Source organism: Corvus kubaryi, unplaced genomic scaffold (assembly GCF_017639235.1).
Source record: "Corvus kubaryi isolate FWS band 111438036 unplaced genomic scaffold, C.kubaryi_AGA036_p1.0 37391, whole genome shotgun sequence".
NCBI classification, from domain to species: domain Eukaryota; kingdom Metazoa; phylum Chordata; class Aves; order Passeriformes; family Corvidae; genus Corvus; species Corvus kubaryi.
In genome coordinates, this window is record NW_024581130.1 from 1448171 (window position 1) to 1470654 (window position 22484).

A 22484-nucleotide genomic window follows, 5' to 3' on the forward strand; every position below is an offset into this window, starting at 1 on the left:
TTTTTCCCAAGGTCTATAAGTATGAAGCTTCCATTCAAAATGTAGTCAATAATAATTACTGAATTTCGTATATTAATTCATGTGTATAGGAAACCAGCATTTCAATATAATTTCTGTCTTTTGATAATCTCAGTAAGAAGAGAAGATTTGTATGTGCCAGTAGACTCAGACAGAAAGAGTTTTCTTTGTCTTAGATGATAAACTTTAATGGAAACAACAGCCTGCAAGAGAGCATTTTCTGAGTTCATGGAAATCATTCAGACCGTGCTTTTGTTTTGCTAGCAAACACTGCTTTTTTAATTCAGAGAACAGTTTTTACTGGCCTAGGGAAGCCTGTCTCACTTGATAATGGGCTCTGAATACAGTGGATTATTGCAGGGATTTTATCTTGCCGTAATCTCCAGGGAGAAATGTACAAACAGCTGGGAGGGCAAGAAGGAACTGCATTGTGCGGCGGGAGATTGTGGAGCAGAATTTTAGGGTGCTGGAGTGGATCTCAATACCAACATGAATCTTTTCTGTTTTTCTCTGGTAAGTGTACACAGACATGTTTTTATTTAGTGGGTTACTGAGTTCATAAACTGAACTGGTGGGTGTGCTTTTACGGAAAAATAGTGAAGGTTTTATATCACAAACGGTGCAAGGGTTGTATAACAACAGCGAGGCTCTCTAGCCTAGATGGAGTTTTTGTATAAGAAATTGTATGTAGCAAAATATGATTCAGTAAAAATATAACACAGAGAATGTGTAATAAATGTGCCATGCACTATCTGTAACTATTTCAAACCATGCAGATTTAGTTATGAGGCATTTAATCCAAATACAGTAAAACAGCTCATAAGTAAGATAAAATTACTAAATATATATATGTTTTAATTTGGTTTACAATAGGGTTTTCTCTTTTTTAGATAATAGTATCCATTTTCCTTCTTCAGTAGTTTGGGAGAACTGCTAGAACTTTTCAAGCAATAGTTTTCTATTAGCCAAACATAAAAACACAGTCATCAGGGGTAATTTAGTCATGGCAATATTTGTACACAGACAGAGGACTTGATTTAAGATCCTCTTTAGTTGGGGGTTGCTTTTTTTTTTTTTAGTTTTCTTTTTTGTGGGTTTTTTTTGGGTTTTTTTTGTGGGTTTTTTTTGTTTGTTTGTTTTGGGGTGGTTTTGGGTTTCTGTTTGTTTGGTTGTTGTTGGGGGTTTTTTTGTTTGTTATTTTCTTCTCTTTCCTTGCCCCAAGGCAACTGCTCAGAATGAACAGGTAAATCAGGATAGGAAATCCACGGAAACTGTTTCTGTTTTAAGAGCTTAACCATCTGCCAATACCAATGCTCAGTATTAGTAATGGTAATTAGCTGAGTATCTTTGCTGTATTTACACAACACAGTAGATCTGATTGCCCATTTTTCATCTTTTGTGCAGATGTTTAGTATATCTTCCCCATACATTTAGAAAGAACAATAAAAATCAGTATTCAAGCTGCACTAATACAAACTCAAATAGGGCAACTGCTTTGTGTAAATCGTTGCTCCTGATTGCTAATACTATCTTAGTGCAGAGTCCTGGTGTTTTCCAGATCATAAGGATTAAAAGCTGGTTTGTACTTAAAGTAAAATGCAGTGGTATTTCAGGATTCTGTGACAAGAGTCACTCAGAAAAATAATTCCCTGGGAACTCAATGACAGTTTTTATCATAGTTCAGTGTGAATGCCTGTGTATTTGTACAAAGTTAACAATGGCTTTGTGGTACAATCTGTAACAGCTTGAAAATACTCATTTCAGAAGTTCTTTGGGAAAGAACTGTTCTATCAATATTCTCCTGTTCTGTTGGAGCAGCTTCTTGTTTTCTATGTAGTTCACTTTTGAAAAAGGTGTTGAGCCTTGTATTGGTTGAGAAACCAACATTTAGATGAAATGTCAGGTAGATTGTGCAGGTGAGAGTAGGTCAAGTTCCAGTTTCCCTGTTAAACTCAGTATGCAGCACCCAGGGTTTCTGTGGGAGAGGTAATGACTCCAGTGATAATGGATGGTTCAGACAAGTGAAAGCTGGTGCCATAATAGTTTTCTGTAATGACATAATTAGTTCTGTTTAAAGATTGCTGCTAAGAAGATAACCTCCGTTCTTTACAAGCTTTACATGGGAGCCATTCTGTCCGCTTTGGTAATCTTCTGCTCACCCAGCAAAACACCTCACAAGTTATCAACATCTAAAGATAATTTATAGGTCATTAATGTGTTTCATAAAAAGAAGAGCCCTGTGCAGTCCTCCCTATGCCTGTGACATGGGACAGTTGCTTTCAGTAATCAGATTGTCCAGCTTGGAAATGAGCTGGTCATCCAAGTATGTGCACTGGCCACTTCTACTCTGTCACCCTGTGACCATGAAAAAGCTGGCTACAAAGCAGTTGTAGTATCAATATAAGGGTATTTTTCCCTTCAAGACAGTCAAGCCAGAAATAATGAACAGCAACCGCATAATTAGGATTTAAAGGCAACTTTTAAAGGTGCTACGGGAGACAGTTCCATAGTAGATGGAAATAGCCACCAAGGAATAGAAATCATGGCTGATTTACATCAAGTGAACATCTGGAGTAACTGCTAAACCTGAAACCATGGAAGAGAAATTCAGACTATTGACAGACCAAAAAAAGCTGTACAAAATAAACAATACTCTCATGGAAGTATTTGTCTCATGTAGACTGACGAGATTTCACACTGCAAAGAGGGTGTGTATGTATATGTGTGTGTGCATATGCATATATTGTTAAATAGACTGGTTTATAGCTCAGAAAATAGTTTTCTACCCTACAGAATATAGTGGTTGAAGTAATCTACAACCTGAGAGAATTACTATAATATTCTGTTTAAAACCAAAGTTTAACCAGACTTCTGGCTGATCCAAAGTGGTGAAACATCAGGATAGTTAGAGGAACATCTGTTCATACTGTTGAATTTTAATTCGGGTTTGCTTTTATACCTGTCCATAAAACTGAGACATAGTTCTAGCATGAGAGACACGATACTATGGGCCAGTGTAGCAAGTGGTTATGTGTAGGCTGGAGACAAACAATAGTCCCAAGATGGTTGTGATGGGGCTTTGGAGCCTGAACTGGATTCTCCCCTTCCCAGGGAGGCAGACGGGAACTACTCCAATCTGTCACCACCTGGGAGTCCTTTGATCTCCTAGTGTGAGTGCTCCAGGATGGGGTGTTTCCCCAGCACTACTTTGTGTCCTGAGTTGACTTCAGAATGATTTGGTTTCTTAACTGTGATTATTTTTTGCATCAGACTCATTGCCTTGATCTCAAGAGATTTGCAGGCAAATTAGATTTGCCTTCAAAGCCTTGTGCCCCTTTTCTATTTACAAAATGATCAACAGGATAAATGTATCTTTTTTCTTTTTTGTAGGTATATTATGTTAAAAGGTCAACCTTAGACCCTAAATTTGCAGTGTCTTTTCCATCCCATGGTGCTCAGCATGTCAGGCAATTGAATCAGAACAATACTCTTTGTATTATGGGCAATATACAGAGAGGGCCCCAAATCAAGCACTGCTTTTGTATGAAATGCAAGAAAGTATGCTGCCAACCCACCTTTTTTGATACACTGCCTAATACATATCAGAATCCTCCAAATCTGAGAAATCAAATTTATTGTTGAATTGTGAAGTCCTTTATTTAAGGTAGCATATTTTTCCTATATTATTTTCCTAAACTGGCTCTCCAATATCGAGGATATACACACTTGGTTAGCACCAATTCACCTGGAACAGTACCTGCTAAACCTATCCTGACTTATACTCACACCCCCTGCCTTTCAGTAAAGTTTCCATAAGAAAGTGGGTCTGAGGGAGATGAGACGAGGTACTCCTTACACAAGGTAATACCGAACAAGTACATCCCATATATTTGGCAGTGAACAATGGCATTAGTAATGGAACTAATGAAGACACAGAAGAATTTCAGATAGTTAAGAAGTGTCAACCTCTTGTATAGCAGAAACCTGTATAAGAACACCAGTAGAGAAAGGCTGTGACACTCCTAATCACAGTGTTGTTCAGACCAGTTGTTCAAGTTGAGCACCGGTCTTAGGATTTAAGCCAAACAAGATCCCTTTTATTTGTCTATTTCTTTCCCATATGGTGCCTTTCTAACCACCACTTTTTCTAGTAAAATGTAAAGTTAAGTACTGAGTGAAAGCCTAATCCTCTTAGTGATTCTCAGTAGCATTGCACTAGTTATGTTTTATTTTGGTTGTTGGTTTAAAGATGTGCTGACAGCACAATGTAAAACGTATTACATCTAATGTTATAAACTGAAGCAGCCCTTGGCACTAAAAGCTAATGTTTCAATGATGCAAAATGGAGAGAGAATAAGTATTAATAAAAGTGATGTAGTGGATAACTTATGAATTAGCTGGAGCCTCTATGTTAAAGAAGCTATGGCATAAATAGAAAGGTGCTAATGCTGCTATGACTATAGGGACATGATGGTACTTAGAAGTGGACTGGACTTAAAAATATGTTTTAACAAAGAAGGATTAGCTGAATGTGGAAAGACCTTCCTCTAAAGTGGAGTGTGATTAAAAGTGTAGTGCTTCCTGTGTAATCATCTCCATATGGTCCCTGTTCCTTTTAGCTGGATTGCTATCATCCCACCATACACAGGATTCCACCCTTAAACCTCAGATGGAAAATGACCTGACTGCATTACTGAATGCTCCCTCTCTACCTTATGATCACTCTAGTCTCTGCATGCCGTGATGATAATAATATCATGCAAAGGAAAGAGCTACAGGCAATTATTTGCTTCTAGATCTGAACTAGGACATTTTGTCCCATAAAACTCCTGAAGCAAAGAGTTTCAGAAAGCTTTCTTATTCCATGTAGGATAAAGAAAGTGTGCTAACTACTCCAGAATTAAGTTCATATTTTATTCTGCTATCTCTCATTTTCCTCTCATTATCCTCATTTCCTCCTATGCTCAGGACTACTAAAAGAATTAACATATAAAATAAAAAAACTTCACTGACTTGGCAGGTTTTGGTATAACAGTAGACTTAACTATAAAATAAAATAGAAGGGAGCAAGAAAATTTCAATTTCAGTTAAATACTTTGAGTTGCCCTCAAAGAAAGTCAATTACTACAAGGAAAATATACTCTTATAAAGTATAAAACCGGTAAGCAAAGAAATCAATTTTGAAAACTGAAGATGTATTTTCTCTTTTTTGGGTGCTCTCCTTCTCACTCTTGTGTTTTTTTGGTTTTTTTTTTTTTTTTTTTTTTTTTTTTTTTGGTGTGAGTTTTCTTTCTTGCACTTCTTTTCCTGGTTGTTGTCTCTCACATCCTTTCCCTCTTCGTTGTGTGTGCTCACTCTTTCTTGTGTCTGCACTCACCTGAGCCCACAAAAGCCTCCCTTCCTCCCTTCTCTCGTTCCATTGTTTTGTTGCTCTTTATTTTTTTCTTCCTCCCTGCTTCACTGTTCCTTGCTTTCTCTTTTCTCTCCCTTTTCATCTTTCTCATGCTTCTCTTTCACATGAGCTCTCATTTTATGCTTCTCTCTTACTTCAACAAAGTCATGTATTATTCCCTGTTGAGGGAGAAGTATATGGTTACACTTTACATTGCAGAATCCTGGAAATATGTGACAAGGTTTTAAACTCATCCTTTTTGTCTCGAATACATGATTCTGCTCTCTCACCCATTTTCTCTCTTCTCATGACCTTACTCTCTTTTCTGCACCTTCATGCCCTTTCTTAATACTTCATGGCCACTCAATCTCATGCCCTGGTGCTCACTTTCTTGCACTCTTCCCCCTCTTTCCTGAGAGCTGTGTTTGTCACAAGGACTCCCTGTCCACCAATTCTAACATATTCACTCTTTCTCACAAGTTATCCTGCTCTGTCTTATCCCCTTCCTCACAGCCTCTCTTTCTCGTGCCTTGCACTGTCTCCCCCATTCTCATGACCTCACCCCTTCCCTCACAAATCATTCTCACTGTCTCTCCTGTCTGCACACTCACTTTCTTGCACATACCTTCTCTCTCTTGAGCAATCTCTCTTCTGCACACCATCTCTTCCTCATTCTCCTTCTCTGTGCTATTCACAAGACCTCTCTCCCTCCTTTTAAATGGCTTCATGATCTCTCCTACTGATTCCCTCTCCTACTGATTCTCCCTTCGCCTTCTCTGGCTCTTCCACTCTGTTTCCTGAGTTTTTCCTCTCATGGGCACTCTAGCATCCATTCACTTACTTTGTTGTGCCTACTCCTTTTCTAAGGCCATTCCATCTTTTCTTGTGCCAGTGTTTCTTTTCTAGCACCATTGTGCCCTTTGTTGTGACCTCACATCCATTCCTGCACCCTCACACTCTCTTCTTCTCATGCCCCCACACTTGCTTTTCTGTGTCTGCTTTTTTCTTTTGCATGCCATATTTTCCCAGCACATGCTCTTTCTCACATTCTTTCTTCCTTTTTCTCACACTCTCTTTCTTGTCTTTGTCTCACATGCACTTTCTTGCAGCCTTGCTTGTGCATGCTTGTGCTTTTTCACACATTTCCTTTCTCAAGCACGTGCCCTTTGTCATGATGGTGCTTTTCTTGCACCTTTGCTCTACCCTTTGTGATTTCTTTCTTGTGCTCTCCTGCTCTTGCCTTCAACCCTGCCCTTGCTTGTACCCACTCTTTCCTCTGCCCTCCTGCTTTCTCATGAGTGTTCTCTTTTATGTGAGAATTCCCTCTGATGTGGGCTTGCTCTGTCTTACAGTCATATTTGCTTTCTTATTTTATCTCGTGCACACTTCCTCTCTCACATCTCACTCTTGCATGCAGGGATACTTTCTCATGCCCTCTCCTTTTCTCACACCTTGATTTCCCTCACATTCCCTTTCTTGTGCCCTCACACTCTTTCCTCACAACCTTGTGCTTAATCCTTTTCACATCTTGATGCTTGCTTTCTCACTCCATTTCTCTGCCCCTCTCCTTGTGCTTTGTCCCTCTTTATTTCTTGTGCATTCCCTCTCCAGATTGCTCCCCCTTTCTTGTGGCCTCTCTTCTCATGTGCCTTCCCTCTTTCCAGCACCCTCCTTGCACATGCTGGCAGTTTCTCCTGCAGCCATTCTCCCACACACCATGGGCTTTATCCCATCCTTTTGCTTTCCTTTCTTGTGGTCACCCTTTCCCATGCTTTCACTTTCTTGCTTGCTTTCTTGTCCATGTCCTTCCTTTGTCACACCCTTGCTCATTTCCCTGCACTTGATCTTTTTGGTGCCCTCCCTCTCTCATGTGTTCGCTCTTTGCCATTCCCTGGCTCTTCAGCTACACTTGCTATTTCCCATGTGCTTACTCTCCACACACTCCTGTGCTTCCTCCTGCACTCACACCCTTTCCATTCCCTTATGTTCACTCTTCCTCAGGGAAACTTTACTTCTCATCCCATATCTCTATCTCATGCTCTCTTTCTTGTCCTCTCCCACTCTCATTCATAGGTCCTCTCGCTTTCACACATTCTGTCTCTCTCCCTTGCTACCTCATCTCTTTGTCTCCTCCAGCCACTCCCTGTTTTGCGTGCTGGCTCTTCCTTGTGCACTCACTTTTTCTTGTGTTCTTCCTCACAGCAGTCATGCCTTCCCATGTGCTCCACTTGCATGCATCCTCTTCCTCACGCCCTCATAATTCTTCATGCACATCCTACTCCTTGTGCCCTCACTCTTTCACATGGACCTGCTTTTTTTCTGCACACTTGCTTTTTCTTATGTGCCCACCCTTTCTCACACCCTTGAGCTCCATCTTTCTCACACAAGATTTCTCTCTTTCTTGCTTGAGCCCTTTCTCACATTTTTCCTTTTTCATGTACTAATTCTCACATGCTCCCCCTTATGCTCTTTCTCCCTTTCTCTCTGTTTCACCTCTTCTCTTTCCCCCTCTCCTCCCTCTCTTATCCTTGCTCTTTTCCCCACTTCTTCCCTTCTCTCTTTCTGTGTTCTTTTGGTGTATCCTTTTCCTCCCCCCCACCACTCTCTCCTTTCACTGTTCCTTGTCCTATCTTGTCTCTCCTTTTTTAGCTCTCTCATACTCTCACATGAGTTCTCCTTTATGCTTCCATCTCTTCATAAATATTCTCTTCACCAAAGTTGTGTATTATTCCCTATTGAAGGAGAAGTAAATGGTTGTATTTCACTTTTCAGAATCTTGGAAGTGTGTAACAAGTTTTTAAACTCATCATTTTTGTCTAGAAGTGCTCAATCCACAACTTCAGATGGGGAGGCTGAACCATCACTGCTATATGGCAAAATACTTACAGTGATAAAAAATAAATGCAGTAATAAAAAAAATGCAGTTGCTGTCAAAACCCAGGCTCAGCTGGATGTTCAGTGCTTCCATGTGTATCATAAACTAGGCACCAATTTCCCAGGAAGCATTAACTCATTAGTTCCTAGAATAGGCTCAAGTATGTAACTTGAGTATTTTCAAGAAGTTCACCATGAAATATTTCTCCCAAAATATTTATTTTGGTTTATCAAGAATCTAGCAGACTGAGGCAAATAAAGATCCATTGATAAACATTGTGCTTGCAAAAATTAGTGATGTCTTTGAACTGCTGCTCCACCAGTCAAAAATATTGCCTGTAAAGCTTTACATATTAATAATATAGCTTCAAATATACATCTGTGTTTATCTTCTGTACTAAAGGAACAAATGCCTTTAAATAATAATATACCATGTTAATTTCAATGGTGTTGCTCTGCTGAAAGTCACACTGCTATAAATTTGATTTATTCCTTAATTAATGCAGTTACAATTAGTAATCAAAATTCATTGGGAAAATATTCAGTGCAGATCAAAACGGCAACATCTAAAATCTGGGATCATCAGTTAGAGTGTCTTTAGTTTTGCCATCTGCTTTCACTTAACTCTTGAATTGTGAAATGGCAGTGTGTATATGTAATCCTGGCTCTTGGAGTTGCGGGATAAATGTGAAAATCTTCGTTTCTATTAAAATGTTTATATTTTTGGTGCTTGGAGAAAAAGAACCTTACATGTGCATTTAAACACACTTAAAAATTTTCAATGCAAATGGAATTTTTAATTCTAGCCATTATCATTATTTTGGGGGCCTAAACTATCATTGTGAAATTCTGGGAGCTGGCAGCATTGTTTCAGTCTGTTTCTAAGTAATGGGGTTACCCTTCTGCATCAAATTAACTTTTTTTTCCTGTATAGAAGTACTAACTATAAAACATTTCTGTGGTTCATATAAAAGTTTTCATGGCATATGTTTTTCATAGTTTTCACAGGAATTTTCATGTAGTGTTCCATTGGAAATATACACCTGGTTTTACTCCTTCTGGGCAGATAATATTCATTTTTTGCTGTACCCTCAGCTTTACACATGGCAACCTGTGGCATCTAAGTCATGATACTGGGAACTCCAGCATTTGGGTACTTACTAAAATCAGCTCCTGCATGCCTTTTTCTCTAAAAAAACTAAATAAAGGATTTCAAAAGACAGGGGAGGAAAACCACACTCCATTCTGCAAATCACACAAATGTCTTGCTTTTAAAATTACTGTTAATTTAATATGTTTGCAAGTGTTCATCTTTGAAACTCCGTTTAAATGTATTTTAGGAGGGCTCCATGGACAGCTTGTATGAGCCTGTCCCAGAACATCAGGAAGCCAAGGATACAACTACTCCTGACAGCCAGGCTGACACTCCAGTGAGCACACATGTAAACTGTGGGCCACCTGACAGGTCTCTGTCTTTGGTAAGTAACATTTAATTGCAAAGCATGCAATGCATTTTGCAAAAAACTGTTGCTCTTTACGTGGGCACATGTGTGTTCTGCTGGCTTATCTGCCAGTTTCAACTATTTAGGCTCCTTAGAGCCATGCCTCTGTTCAAATCTCATCTCTGTAGCCAATGACCTGATTTCTGTCCAGTCTTAACAAGCACACTTGAAAAGCAGGTCATGAGTTCCTCTACTGCGAGCAGCAAAGGGAGATTAGTGCAGCTGCACTGGACAAGGGAATTTCTCTTTGCAAGTAACAGCATATGAAAACTCTGGGTACACATATTGGTATGGTTTGTGTCTAAAGAATATACTGTTGGTGTCTTTGCTTGTCCTTTTTATTAATACAAAAAAGTGCATTTCTAAAGCATGAGTTGCATGAATTTTGTATCTGATGGCCTCTGGAATTAATCTGACATTTTACAAGACCTCATTAGGCAAACATGTGAAGAAGGTTGTCTTCTGGGGGTTTTTTCCTTCCTAAATGATGTTACCCTACTTAATCCTTTCTTATTTGTGTGTTATTGGTATAATATATGATGCTTTGACAAATAATTTAACATGGTATATTACATTTCATAATCTTATTAATTTCATAATCTCTGTTCTCTGCTTTGCAATGTGCCTTTGCTTATAATTACTATTTCCATTTCAATGTATGATGCAGTGTGGTGATTGAATAAAGGGGAAAACAGGATGTTCATCATTCAGAGGAGACTGGCCTCCCTTCAGATATTGTGCCAGGTTCTACCCACATGCTCTCTGGATTAGGTACCATGTACCTATGAGACTGCTGGGCCTTTGGTGTTGCAATATCACACAGCAGGTTTGCACACAAGATTTGCTTGGAGAAAGTGCTGGAGCTGGTGGGATAGAAGAATGGCTGGGGAATTGTGGCATGCACTTGTTAAATTGCTAAAGGACTGAAAACAACTTGTTCTTTTTAGACCCTTCTGCTGTAACCATCTCACTCTGTGCATGTCCCTCTCTTCCAGATAATCACCTTGAGACTTTATATAATGGTCCCGGTTTTGAGAGGGTAGCAGCGCAGAGATCTCAAGGTGATTCCTCATAGCATCAGCACAGATCTATGAGCCTGGGCTCTGAAATGTCCCTACATTATAATTTTCCTGCAATAGGTGGGAGATGCTCTCCTGAACGACAGCGTTTTTCCCCCTTACCAGGTTGTGACCTTGTCACTCTAAGAATGAGCCACCTCTACAGTGTTCCAGTTAAGAGAGCTTAATTGTGGTTGTGAAATAAGGCTGGAACCTCCTCCTAGCATGACTGTAGTGTCTTCATTGTGGGACCTCCTCCTAGCATGACTGTAGTGTCTTCATTGTGGGAAGCTCTAGTTATTTGTGTACTGCATGCCGTTATACATGCCCAATGTCTAAAGATGAACATGATACTACAGCTCCGGCATCCATTCAGTCTTTTCCCCCTTTGCTGTGACGCCAAACCAACTTAATATTCAATGACTGCTACACTAATATTTCGTTGGCCAACAGATGTTCATCTGGTAGGAGCAGTATTTAGACAAAGTAAAATGAAAATGAAAAAGGCAGATTTGGTTTTTTTGGTTTGTACCCAGAATAGGACATATGATAGCCTAACGAACTTTGCAATAGAAAACTAATAGCAATTTATTTTCTCAAGGTGTGGCAAAGATACATCCATAGCACTGTGCTCTGCTATGGTTTTCACAATGTGTAAGACTAAAACTGCAGTGGCTGTTTACATCAGGCTTTTTGTTTCTTCCTTTTTCTTGTTTTAGTCTGCTTTTTATTTGGCAGCATCTTCAGACTTTTCATTTTACTGCTATAGAGTTAGGCTTCATAAATTATTTGGCTAGAGAAAAATAATCAACCTATCCAGTACAGAACTTTGTTTTCCTTGAGCCAGCCTGCAGAAGCAGATTTGCTACTAGTGTAGGATTAGAAAATCCTGTACATTAATCTAAACAAATTGTAGCAAAACGTCTTTTGCACCGCACAGTGTTTTGTGGGATGGCACTGCATGGTCCATGGAGATACATGTATAACAGTGAATAGAAGAATCCAGCTCTTTGGCTTCTGCTACGTCTTGTCATATATTTTTGTTTTCTTAAAGGAGATATTATGGTGATGGCCCATTTATTCATCATTAAATATAAAGTTCATCCTCAATGAAAACAACACTAAATGGGTTAAGCACACCTGGCTCACTAGGTATTAACAAGAAGCTTCCCAAGGCTGGCTCTGGGTTTTATTTTCTGGTTTGAGAGAATATTCAGCTCAACACTTAACTAAAAATAACGGCTGGATGCTGTGTCACTGTGCTGGCCGTAGAATCAACACGGTTATTTATAAAATACTTTCTAGAAATGGAAAACAAGATTAGTGATGACGTGTCAGCAGTAAGACCTATGGAAAAATATCACTAAGGCCAGAGGCCTGTGTGTAATGTTATCTGCTATTTCTGGCATGTGAGTTATTAGAGCTACACCTTGGATGAAGCCGTTAAGCTTATTAACTGAGCCCATTTGTACTTCTCTCCATTTTTAATTCCGTCACTCGGTTCCAGGCTGCGGGGCAGCCCCCTCAGCATGATAAATTCAGAACATTATTGGCTCCATTTAGCCATCCATCATTATCCAGTAATGCACGGATGTAAGTGCGCTGCTGAGTAGGTATGGACTCAAGTGAATGTTTAAATGGTTGGCTGAAGTGCGGCGGGTTCCACAGAGCTGTTAAATCTCCAAACGGTGGAGCAGCCTGGCACGGCACACTTCCTCCTCAGGAGGCTTTGCCCCTTCCTTTTTCCTCTACAACTTCAAAATCAACAGGGTAGGGATCCAGGATCAGCTCCCCTCACACTTAAAAAGGGTGATCAGGGCTACAGAAAATTCTTCCTTGTACTGCAACAAGGTAGTGATTTTCTTGCAGTGAACTTGTCTGTTATGATTTGTCCTAATCATAGCTGAGCTGTGAAGTTCTTCTGGAGACGTGGGAAATGCAGGGTAGTATGGTCACTGGAGCTGTGCAGGACATCATTCACTGAACATACTCTTTGGACACTCCTTTTTGGACTATGGCTCTTTCTGCTCCTGGCCAAATATCTGCCCAAATGACACATCTTGTATGAAGAAAAATCTGTCTTTCATGTACACTGTTGTTCTCCTTCACATAACTCCAGATGTACTGTTCTGAATACTGTTTAGTATTCTGAATTATTTGCCAGGGATGTTTCCACTCTGGGTTCCTGTGGTAGTATCCTGGGCCTGTTATGCACACCTGCCTTTTGATTTCAATCCTCTTGGGGAATTGGCCTGCTAACTTTGTGGTTACTTTGTCTGTTGCTCAGCTTCAGTAATATTCTCAGAAAGAAAGAAAAAATTAGATTTATGGAGTTGTTTTTGTACTTCATGCATAGCAAATCTGAATTGGACCTCCCTCAGAAACAGCTGGTAGCCATGAGCACATAATGAATCACATACAGGTACTCTTTGCCTGTAACTATGCTATTAAATGAATTTCCACCTCTTGTCACCTGGTGTTACAGTCTTCTACCTCATGAGCTGTCTCCAGCTTCTCAGGAAAAGTCTCTTCAGTACTAGAACCATTTTCATATATATCCTGTCAGACTGCAATCACCAAATTTATCATCATAAGATCCACATATTTTTGAACTGCTGACCATGATATGATTGACTGTCCTGTGTATCAGAAAAGTGCCAAAAAATTTATCAGTCGTTCTAAGCTGTTGCCAGGAAAATCACAATCCGTTTTGATACCTGCCTTAATCTGAAATTTTATAATTGGCCTTTGATTCCTGTGAGGGCAAGAAGAGGGCTGATTATCTGAAATGATCATTTCCCTGTTTGCAGCACAGGAGCTCTATCTTTTCTCAGCCGGTTTGGAAACACCAGAGAGTTTAATTCTATTCCTTAATTCAGGGTTATTTGACAAAATCAGGAAGAAAAGGACTTTATCAATAATTTCGTCATGCTGGGTTTTCCCATGTGGAGTTTGTTTCGAGGAAACACATCTAGGATAAGGAAGGAAAGAGTTGTTCCCATAAACAAGGTAATTATGCTCTTTGGAGAATGTGGAGAGTAGAGTCTAGGTGAACCCTAATTTACATCCTAAGATAAAATACGTTTTTAAAAACTAGTTTCACATTAAAGTTACATACAATTTAAAATGTAGTCAATACTGAAAAGATACTTGTAAAAATTACAAACCACAGTTATTTATTCTTGTACCCCAGTGTAGCCACCCAATTCAGAAATAGCAGGAAGAGTGTGTTGAATGAAAGGTGCCATTTTTAAATGGTCATTTAAGTCCACCACATATTTCATTTTGGCACTGCATCCCATGATATCCTGTGAACTCACATCAGTCATCACTTCAGTAAATGATGTACTGTCATCAATGCAACTTTGCTGGACTTTAGGAATTTCAGGTTTCAAGTTGTGGAGCAAAAGATTAAATCCTGTTTCATGGTCCCCACCAGGTGTTTGGCATGTGAAGATGTGAATAGAGTCTTTCTAGGTGTATGGCTACAATGGGGGCTGTCTCCAATTTTTTCTCTAGATCATTTTAAGAGATTTTAAGTTACAATATCCTTTGGTCTCTGACTTCCATGCACAATGCTTCCTTTAACAAACCTCTTCGAAATCGAATATTTGATATTTTTCAATGAAATTTTGAAACTACCCTTTAAAATAAGCCTTAAAATCACTTATTAAACATTTTTTAACTTCTCTGTGTTTGTGCACCTCATCAAGTCATTTGAGTTGTCAAAAAGACTTGTCCCAAGACTAAAATGCTGACAATTTTTCAGCAGGAAATTTATCTTACATTGCATACATTATTTCAAAGAGAGGTACAAATTCTGTATGCTCTTTTGATCTGCATCTGTGAACAAATTGACACAGGCAAGAAAAAGATGTGGAAACTGCATACAATTATTAACATTCACAAATATACATGCTAAAAGGACCTCCTACGCTCAGCTAAAATAACTCAGTGCAGGAAAACAGCCTTTTCTTAATGCACTCCCTGAAAAAGCTTAAAAAAATCTATGATGGGTTTTACTGAGAAGAGGGGAGAAGTATAAAATGCTCAATTATGCACTTACATGGTTTTATGTAGTACAGGTTTTGGGTTTTTATCATGCAACCTGGATGACATTTTAAACTTACTATGGCCAGAATCATGCAGATGTAGTTAGAGTTACAAGAAGGAAATAAATTAAACATAATATTATGTGAAATAGGCCCAGGTACACTAAGTTTTAAGATTTATAAAATAATGAATGGTTATATTATTTTTTTTAGTGCCTCTTGTTACACAACAGATTGAAGTGGTATCATCATGGACACTTTTATTTGAGTTCCTGCTTTCCAGGCCTGAAGAAATAAATGCAAAACTGATACAGTGCTTTGATATCCTGTCTCAGGAGATATCACAATAACATAGGGACAGAGATCTCTTCTGTCCTAGCGTGACATCTCAGGTTTTCCTACAGTTAAAATCAACCTTGAAGTGCATGGTTAACTGCACAGCAAACATGCATTGACATGTTTTGGCATTATTTGCCCAGCAAGACACCTTTTTGTTCTCTCTTTCAGCAGCTACGTAACTTCACCTCCTTCCCACACCTTGTCAGGGTATAAATATTTATTGTCTGGGCCTTGGGGGCTGTGTGATCTTGCCTCCAGGCCAGTGTTTGATTCTGATTTGCTCCCCCTCAGAGCTTTCAATTTTATTTCCAGTTTCCTTTTCCTCTTCCACGTTCCCCTGCACGTTTGGGTTTACAGAGTCTGTGTCCTGTGTCTGTCAGGAAACCACATCCCTTTGCAACGTGTGGGTATTTTAATCCCCATGAAGTTCTAAAGGAATCACATTATGTAAGAAATACGATATTCATTCTTGGGGTATGATCATGGTTCTCTGGTTTTTCAGGGGTGTTATGGTTGTCAGCTTCCTGGGAGCCGTGCATAACTGAAGCCTCCTGAAATCAGGACACATAACTACATATATTCTCTGCTGCACTGTGTCCTCCACAGCTTCATGTGGCTGAAATGTTAGTGGATATTAAAAATCACACATCAAAATTATATAATTCATTTTCTTCTCAGTGACAAAAGTAATATATCTGGATTAAACATTTTTGATTTACATAGACCTTTTTCTCTATCTTTTTAAAAGGAGTTTCCTGACTTTGAGAACACACTGACCAAAAAAAGAAAGTAAGTTGAGACCAGTTCAAGGTCTACACAGTGTCACTATATTTGTGTGTACCTTTCATCCTTGTTGTTTTATGAATGTTTGCCAATGTTGCTTTCATTCTCATAGAGTACATGTATTAATGTTGCAGTTGAAGAGCACGTAACAAGCTTGTAATGCTTTACTGAAGCTCTTTTGCCATGCCTTTTTCATATCCACAAAGCCTTCTTCCAAAATATCTGAACCAGGACAGCTAAAATCAAATGCACTTAATCTGAGCTTGATTTAACCATATGTCTGCTTTTCTGAGAGATTGAAGTGGTAACCTATTTTAGCATGTTTGCACCATTGACCTGATAATCTCCTGAAGACATTTTTTTATTTTGTTTGTGTTTTTAATCCAAGTAAAAAAAATAGTTTGCAAAATGATTTGGATAAAGCAGGTCAGCCACTATTTTATGAATCATTTTTGTGACAGCAGCATGTTTTGAATCCATTCATGGACACAATGCTATGGTTTGGGCTAATGATCAATATTTATTAGCAGGCAGAGGAATTCATTTTGAAAATTCTTTTTTTGCTTCAGGTTGAAGGCTATTGCATTACTGAAATGGTCCCCTTCAGATGAAATCTGAAATCCTGCCTAATGGAATGATACAGACAGATCTTATCTGTCTGCTGTGACAGACATGAAAATCCCTGGAGTTTTTGTCAGTTTTTGTTTTCTTCATTTGTAGGTGGGGCCCCACTAAATTCAGAACATCAATGTTATCTGTGTCTGTTGCTAAAAAATCTCAAAATGGGTAAAGATTTCTAGGAAAATGAAGAGCTCTTTTGTTTTAAACAAGAGTTTTAATCTATTTCTGGTCATCTGATAAAAACACTAGTAACTTATCAGCTGCAAACACAGAGATGTGTGCACTCATCTGTGAGATCTCAACTGTATGTCACCAACCAGGGCTCTGTGAAACTCCTCCCAAAATTTCACTAATTAAGATATGGACATAACTCTCTTACTCATGGATTTCTCATCATTCTTTTACACTTTAAAGGAAGTCAAACTACTGTGTAGACCTTACCAAGCTCTATCAAATATGATGAAATCACCTGGAGGCCTAGAAGTGTCCTGCTTAGATCAGAACTAGGTCTGCCCCAGGAATAAAAAGAGCAGTCTGTCGCTAAAATGTCAAATTTTGCAAAGTAAATAATACTATTCTGTTTGCAACCTAATCCTATTCTAAACAAATTATCAGAATTTAGGAATTTAGAAGGGTTGTTGAGATCATTTGACTGATCAATAACAAAAAAAAAAAAAAAAAAAAAAAAAAAAAAGAGCAAGCTGGAAGAAAATAGTTTGAGTCAACCTGAAAAGATTTTGTAATGAAAACTATTTCATTGTGTCCAGGCATCACTATCCTGGCACAACACTCCCAGGGATAATGCAGAAGTTTTCCCATTGACATTCCTTGTAGATATGCAGGAAGTGAGTGAAGAATTGATCATTCTCTGTTCCCTTCAATGGGGCAACAAGGAAGCACCAAATTATATAAAGTAGCAGAAATAACAGAAGTATTCCTTGTTTAGACAATGAGAATTAAATTGTGGAATTCTGGAATCAAAAAATCCAATGATTTTTAAATGAACTAGTGGGTCCAGACCAGTTCCTTAAAAAGCCCACAACTGTTCAGCTGCACCCTCTAGTTCAGGAAACCCTTCAGCACCTACATGAGTGAGGATGGGAGAGGGATCCAAGGTTTTGTGCTCTTTCCCTGCTCCTGATCATTGTCACAGATTCCCTGCTTTCATCTACTATTGCCTTTTGGCTTCATCCACTGCTCATAAGCTACTCTCCATTGGGCTTTTAATGGATAAAGTGAAACAAATTAAGCTTTATCCAAAGATTTTTTTTTTCCCTCTGATAAGTTAGTCTATTCTTCAAGCTTTCCTCTATAAACTACTGACCACAGGTGGAAGCATGAAATAGGACTAATCCTTGATGTAAATGTGCAAAAAACTCAAGGTTTACTGGGGCAATAAAATGTCACTCAAGGTCCTAGGAATGGTATGTTCATATGTAGCTCTTTGTTTCAATCCATTATCATGTCACCAAAGTTCAGGCAATAATTCTAAAAATTGTGGGACACTTCAGATCATATCTAAAGGAAAGTATCTCTTCTTTTCTCCCTGATGGGTTCCCCTGATTCCAGCATGAATTCTTAATTTCAAATAGACACTTGAGTCACATATTCCTGCAGAATGAAACCTCAGATGCTTTCAGAGCTTTGTGTGGCATGTGGGAGTAGATGATTGGGTGAGTGAGAGAAGTAACTCCAATTAAAGCCAGTGGGAATAGCACAGCTAAATCCCTCTGCCCTGCTTTGAAGAATTAGTTTGAAAATACCCATATTTGATTAAACACGCTTTAATTTTTTCATTCTGACTTTCAGCTAATGGTAAATTCTTTTAATTCTTTTAGATCCATCCAGAAGTCCATGTCTGAAAATGAAGCATTTGGTTAGTAGCTGCTTAAATAATTTACTGTTTACTTGCTAATCTCAGAGAGCCAACTTTAATTAAGGGTCTGATTTGTTTTACAGCTGTTGGAGCAAATACAAAGGAAAGGGAAAAATAGAATTAAGCTATCAATATATTCTCCCCTCTTCCCTGCTTTCCACACACATTTGTAGGTAGATATTGAAAACAAACTTGTTAAACACAGAAACCACTTTGAGATAAAGAACCTTTTATGGCACAGCACTAGAAATACTCAGCATGTCCAGTGTTTCTTTTAATCATTTCAATAAAACCCTGAAATGTCTCTGATCTAAGAAAATTCAGGTGCCTGCCCTTTCCCATTTTAAACTACTTTGTGAGAGTTTTCACAAACAAGTTCACCAAGAAGGAAATTCAGGGGTTTTGTTAAACACTGTGTATTATCATCTACACTTGTGTTTCAATGGGTTCTATTCTGTAAATCCTCTATAGGAAATAATTATCAGGTTCTTAAAAGTAATTTTTTTTTTTTTTCAGTGAGAGCTTCCTGTTATCATACTTTCATTTATTCTTTGGAGTTTTTGTTGAGTTGTTGTATCTAGTCCTTGCTGAGTAAAAAGGTTATTGTGTGTGCCTGTAATGATGTGGCTCTATTTCACAATGTGTCTCAGGCAGATGAAAGCTCTCCTGTGTTAAGGCTTCACTCTGCAGCCCTGCACTGGGAAGACTTTCACGCAGGATGGCATCATTTGGTCTACAGCAAACAGGCTGTAATGAATCCCCAGCACCTGACAGGATCAACAAGAGATTTCACAAAGAAAATTTTCTGGCATAATAGTCAAACTGAAACCCAACATTAAATAAAACTCAACAAAACCAAACCAAGCAAACCCAGAAAGCACAAACCCCTAATAGTAATCTACACGTTGTGAAGCATGAGCACTGAGGGAGCAGGAGAATGACCATCTCCTTCTCAAAGCCAGCCTAGTTCTGCCATCCAGGCTGAGACAGTCCAAGCCTTGGAGTCCATGGGGCATCACTGTGGGCATCTTTGATGCTATTCCTTGCAAACCCTAGCTCATTAATGGTAGACTTAAATAATAATAATTACACAATTCCTGAAAGCAAAACAAAGGCACAGATGTTCTGTGGGATCATAGGTCTTAAATCCAGGGTTAAGATAACAATCATTCTGATCATGTGTTAACAGTGCTAAATGATGTATTAGACCACAGCAAAAGATGATACAACCTGAAGTCTGACCATAATAAATATTATCCATGCATCCATCCAAATTCCTATATTGCAAAATCATCAGTTCATTTCCATATCTGAGCAGATGCTCCAGGGTTCTGCAAGCTTGTTTGATTTGCATTCTGATGCTATTTTTATGGAATTTCCTGTTATTTCACAGGTTTGCTATGAATTCAGGTGACTGCTCTCTGTGCTTTTGCTTTAGACAGGAAAAATGTGAATGGCACACTTTGGCAGGGTTCCAAGAAGCCGGAGAATGATTCGTACATCAGAAGGCACTGTCAGCTTGAAGGTAATTGCTAAACATATTTCAGCTGATTTTGCATTTTCCACAAAGTATTTAAAAGGGCACCTAGGAAAATTTCTCATTTTTCACCAATAACCCAGCTAAATAATTTGTCAGGTGTTTTAGAGATTTATTTTGTCCTCAAGGGGGGAAAAAGTAGTTAAAATAAGGCTTATCTCAAAACTGGGAAGCTAAGAACACACTCTGTGACCAATTCACTCTGTAGTCCATGGGCCAAAGGAGACTTTCCCTACAGTGAATTGCCATAGCTGTGTTGTACAGGGCTTGCCAGCTGTAGTAATCCATGTTTCCTGGATATTTTACACTGCTCCAGATATCCATCAGGGAAAGGGCGCAACTTTTCTCAGAAGAAAACCTTTTGTGGCAGGTGCAAAGGAGAGTTGGCAAAATTTTAGGTGCAAGTACTTTGATTCTCTTTCTAAACCTGTTCTTACCAACTTTATTAAAACAACCTTACAGCTAATATATGGGAAGTTGCTAATGACACTGTTTAAGAGAGTACCAATATAAATTCGTTAAAATAACATCGAGTGTTAACAAGTGAGCAGTCATCTCGCCTATTTAAACACAAACTGGAGTTCAAAAATCAAAATGCTTTGATAATCTGCTTGATGTTGCTTCCAGGAATGGCATTTATATTTGTACTTTTCAAAGTTAAGGTAGATCTCTTACTCTTGCATAATCAGACCAAACCAGACAAGGCTCAGCAGAAGCAAAAACAAAGATATGTGAGATTAAAGTGGATGTATGTTTTGTTCTCAACTTAAACCAAAAAACTGGAAATATCTCCTGCACAAATAGCCTAGAGATCATCCACTGATAGAAGATTCCACAATTACCTGGATATGTCAAAGAAAGCAAAGGACAGGGTACCAACTTTCCTTCTGGATTTTCTTCAGTTCACCACTTGAAGTTAAACTCTTAAATGTTTGGAAATCTGGAAATTTCAATACCTATTGCATTTGCCCATCTATGGGCAAATTCGATTTCTTGAACCAGAACCAGAAATAAGACAGGACAGGAAGATTTAGAGGAATTCTGATCTTTTGCTGAACTAGTGAGGGGAAAAGGGACCTTCAGTAGGTCTCAGTGGCTTGCAAGGAACTGGTTCTAATGACAGGTGAAAGAAATATTAGGCAGTTCTCTCTGCACAAGTCTTGCTTCTAACCAAAACCATTTTGGAATGGTTCTTCAAATGATACTCCAGAGGTTACCAGATTGGAAGTGGGGAGAGGCTGAATGAGAAAGCAGAACTTTTTGACCTTCCTCCAAAGTCTTTTCTACTCCAGGCATTTTCTACCCTTTTAAATATCCAAAGCATGCAAAAGAAGCAGTGCACATTTTAAAAGCTGACAAGTGTTGTAATTGAAGGGCAGGGGCCCAGAGGGAACAGAAAGCAAAGCTGGCAGCTAAATAAAAATCTCCCTTTCCCCTACTGCAGTAAAATTATTTCAAGGGAAGTCCCCTTCACACAGTGGTGAAAACCTTTGCAAGGAGATTTACAGTGTATCACTATTGATCAAGATAATTCGTCACTATTGATCAAACTTTTCTCTTAGCAGAGATAATCCTTCAAGGTCTGCAAGTCTGTTGCATAATATGAATTTCTGTTAGATTTAAAAAGCCACGTGTGGTGGTCGGCATAGACTTCTCTGCTTACTTCAGAGCTGTATCCACAGACCCGTCTCAAATCCCACTGAAATCAATGTAGAGACATCCACAGACACTGGCAGCCTTTGGATGAAGCCCTTGATGACAGCATGTGTACTATTACATCTACAAACCCAAGTTTTCTAGGCTGAAAATGCAGTGAAAATGTATCTATCCCACAGACACAATAGTGGGAGCACCTGCCTTTGCTCACAAGGCCAAACGCAAATCATCAGCATGAGATCTGCCAGCCTAAAAGCATCATTGTTGAAAAGCTGACTGTGGCAGTCACAGTCATTGGGCTTCCATGAAACATTATGGAGACAAACAGGAAAGAACTGACACCTCTCAGAGCCAGTGGATGTAGTTCTCCACTGCTCCTAATTCGTTCCACAGGAGGGTGGCTGGTACCCATGGCCAGACTAGGAAGACAAGAACACTGCAGCTCTCTTTGTAGTTCATCTATATCTTTTGCATGTTTTTTTGTTGTTGTTGTTGTTTGGTTGTTTTTTTACACAAATACCTTATTCCATAATTCAGTGGGCTGGAGAGCTGATCTAAGCCAAATGTAAGAGCACTGTGGGTGCAGGTTACTATGGCTATCAAAAGACACAGTGGTTGAGGGGAACCACTAAGGTTTGCTTTAATAATTTGCTGTTCTAATTTGTGTTTGAACAATATTCCGTCCAAAGCAGTGTCACTGTGGGTAGTCTTTCAGGTTAAGGACATATATGTTGCCCCACAGTTTTCTGTGGTTCATTTGCACACATCTACTCAGT

General features: G+C 38.9%; 1 protein-coding gene across 2 annotated transcripts in view; it reads left to right on the forward strand.

The window, feature by feature from the left end:
• Positions 1-406: 406 nt before the first annotated feature.
• LOC121669290 (SAM domain-containing protein SAMSN-1-like) overlaps positions 407-22484 on the forward strand; it is an 82610-nt gene continuing 60532 nt past the window's right edge. The window contains exons 1-5 of one of the 2 annotated variants that reach the window (XM_042038030.1): positions 407-531; positions 9625-9762; positions 15984-16024; positions 18478-18515; positions 19954-20040. In XM_042038030.1, coding sequence (XP_041893964.1) covers positions 508-531; positions 9625-9762; positions 15984-16024; positions 18478-18515; positions 19954-20040 — 328 coding nt within the window. In that variant the 5' untranslated portion in view covers positions 407-507. The remainder of the gene's footprint in view (positions 532-9624; positions 9763-15983; positions 16025-18477; positions 18516-19953; positions 20041-22484) is intronic. The other variant, XM_042038031.1, reaches the window with a different exon arrangement.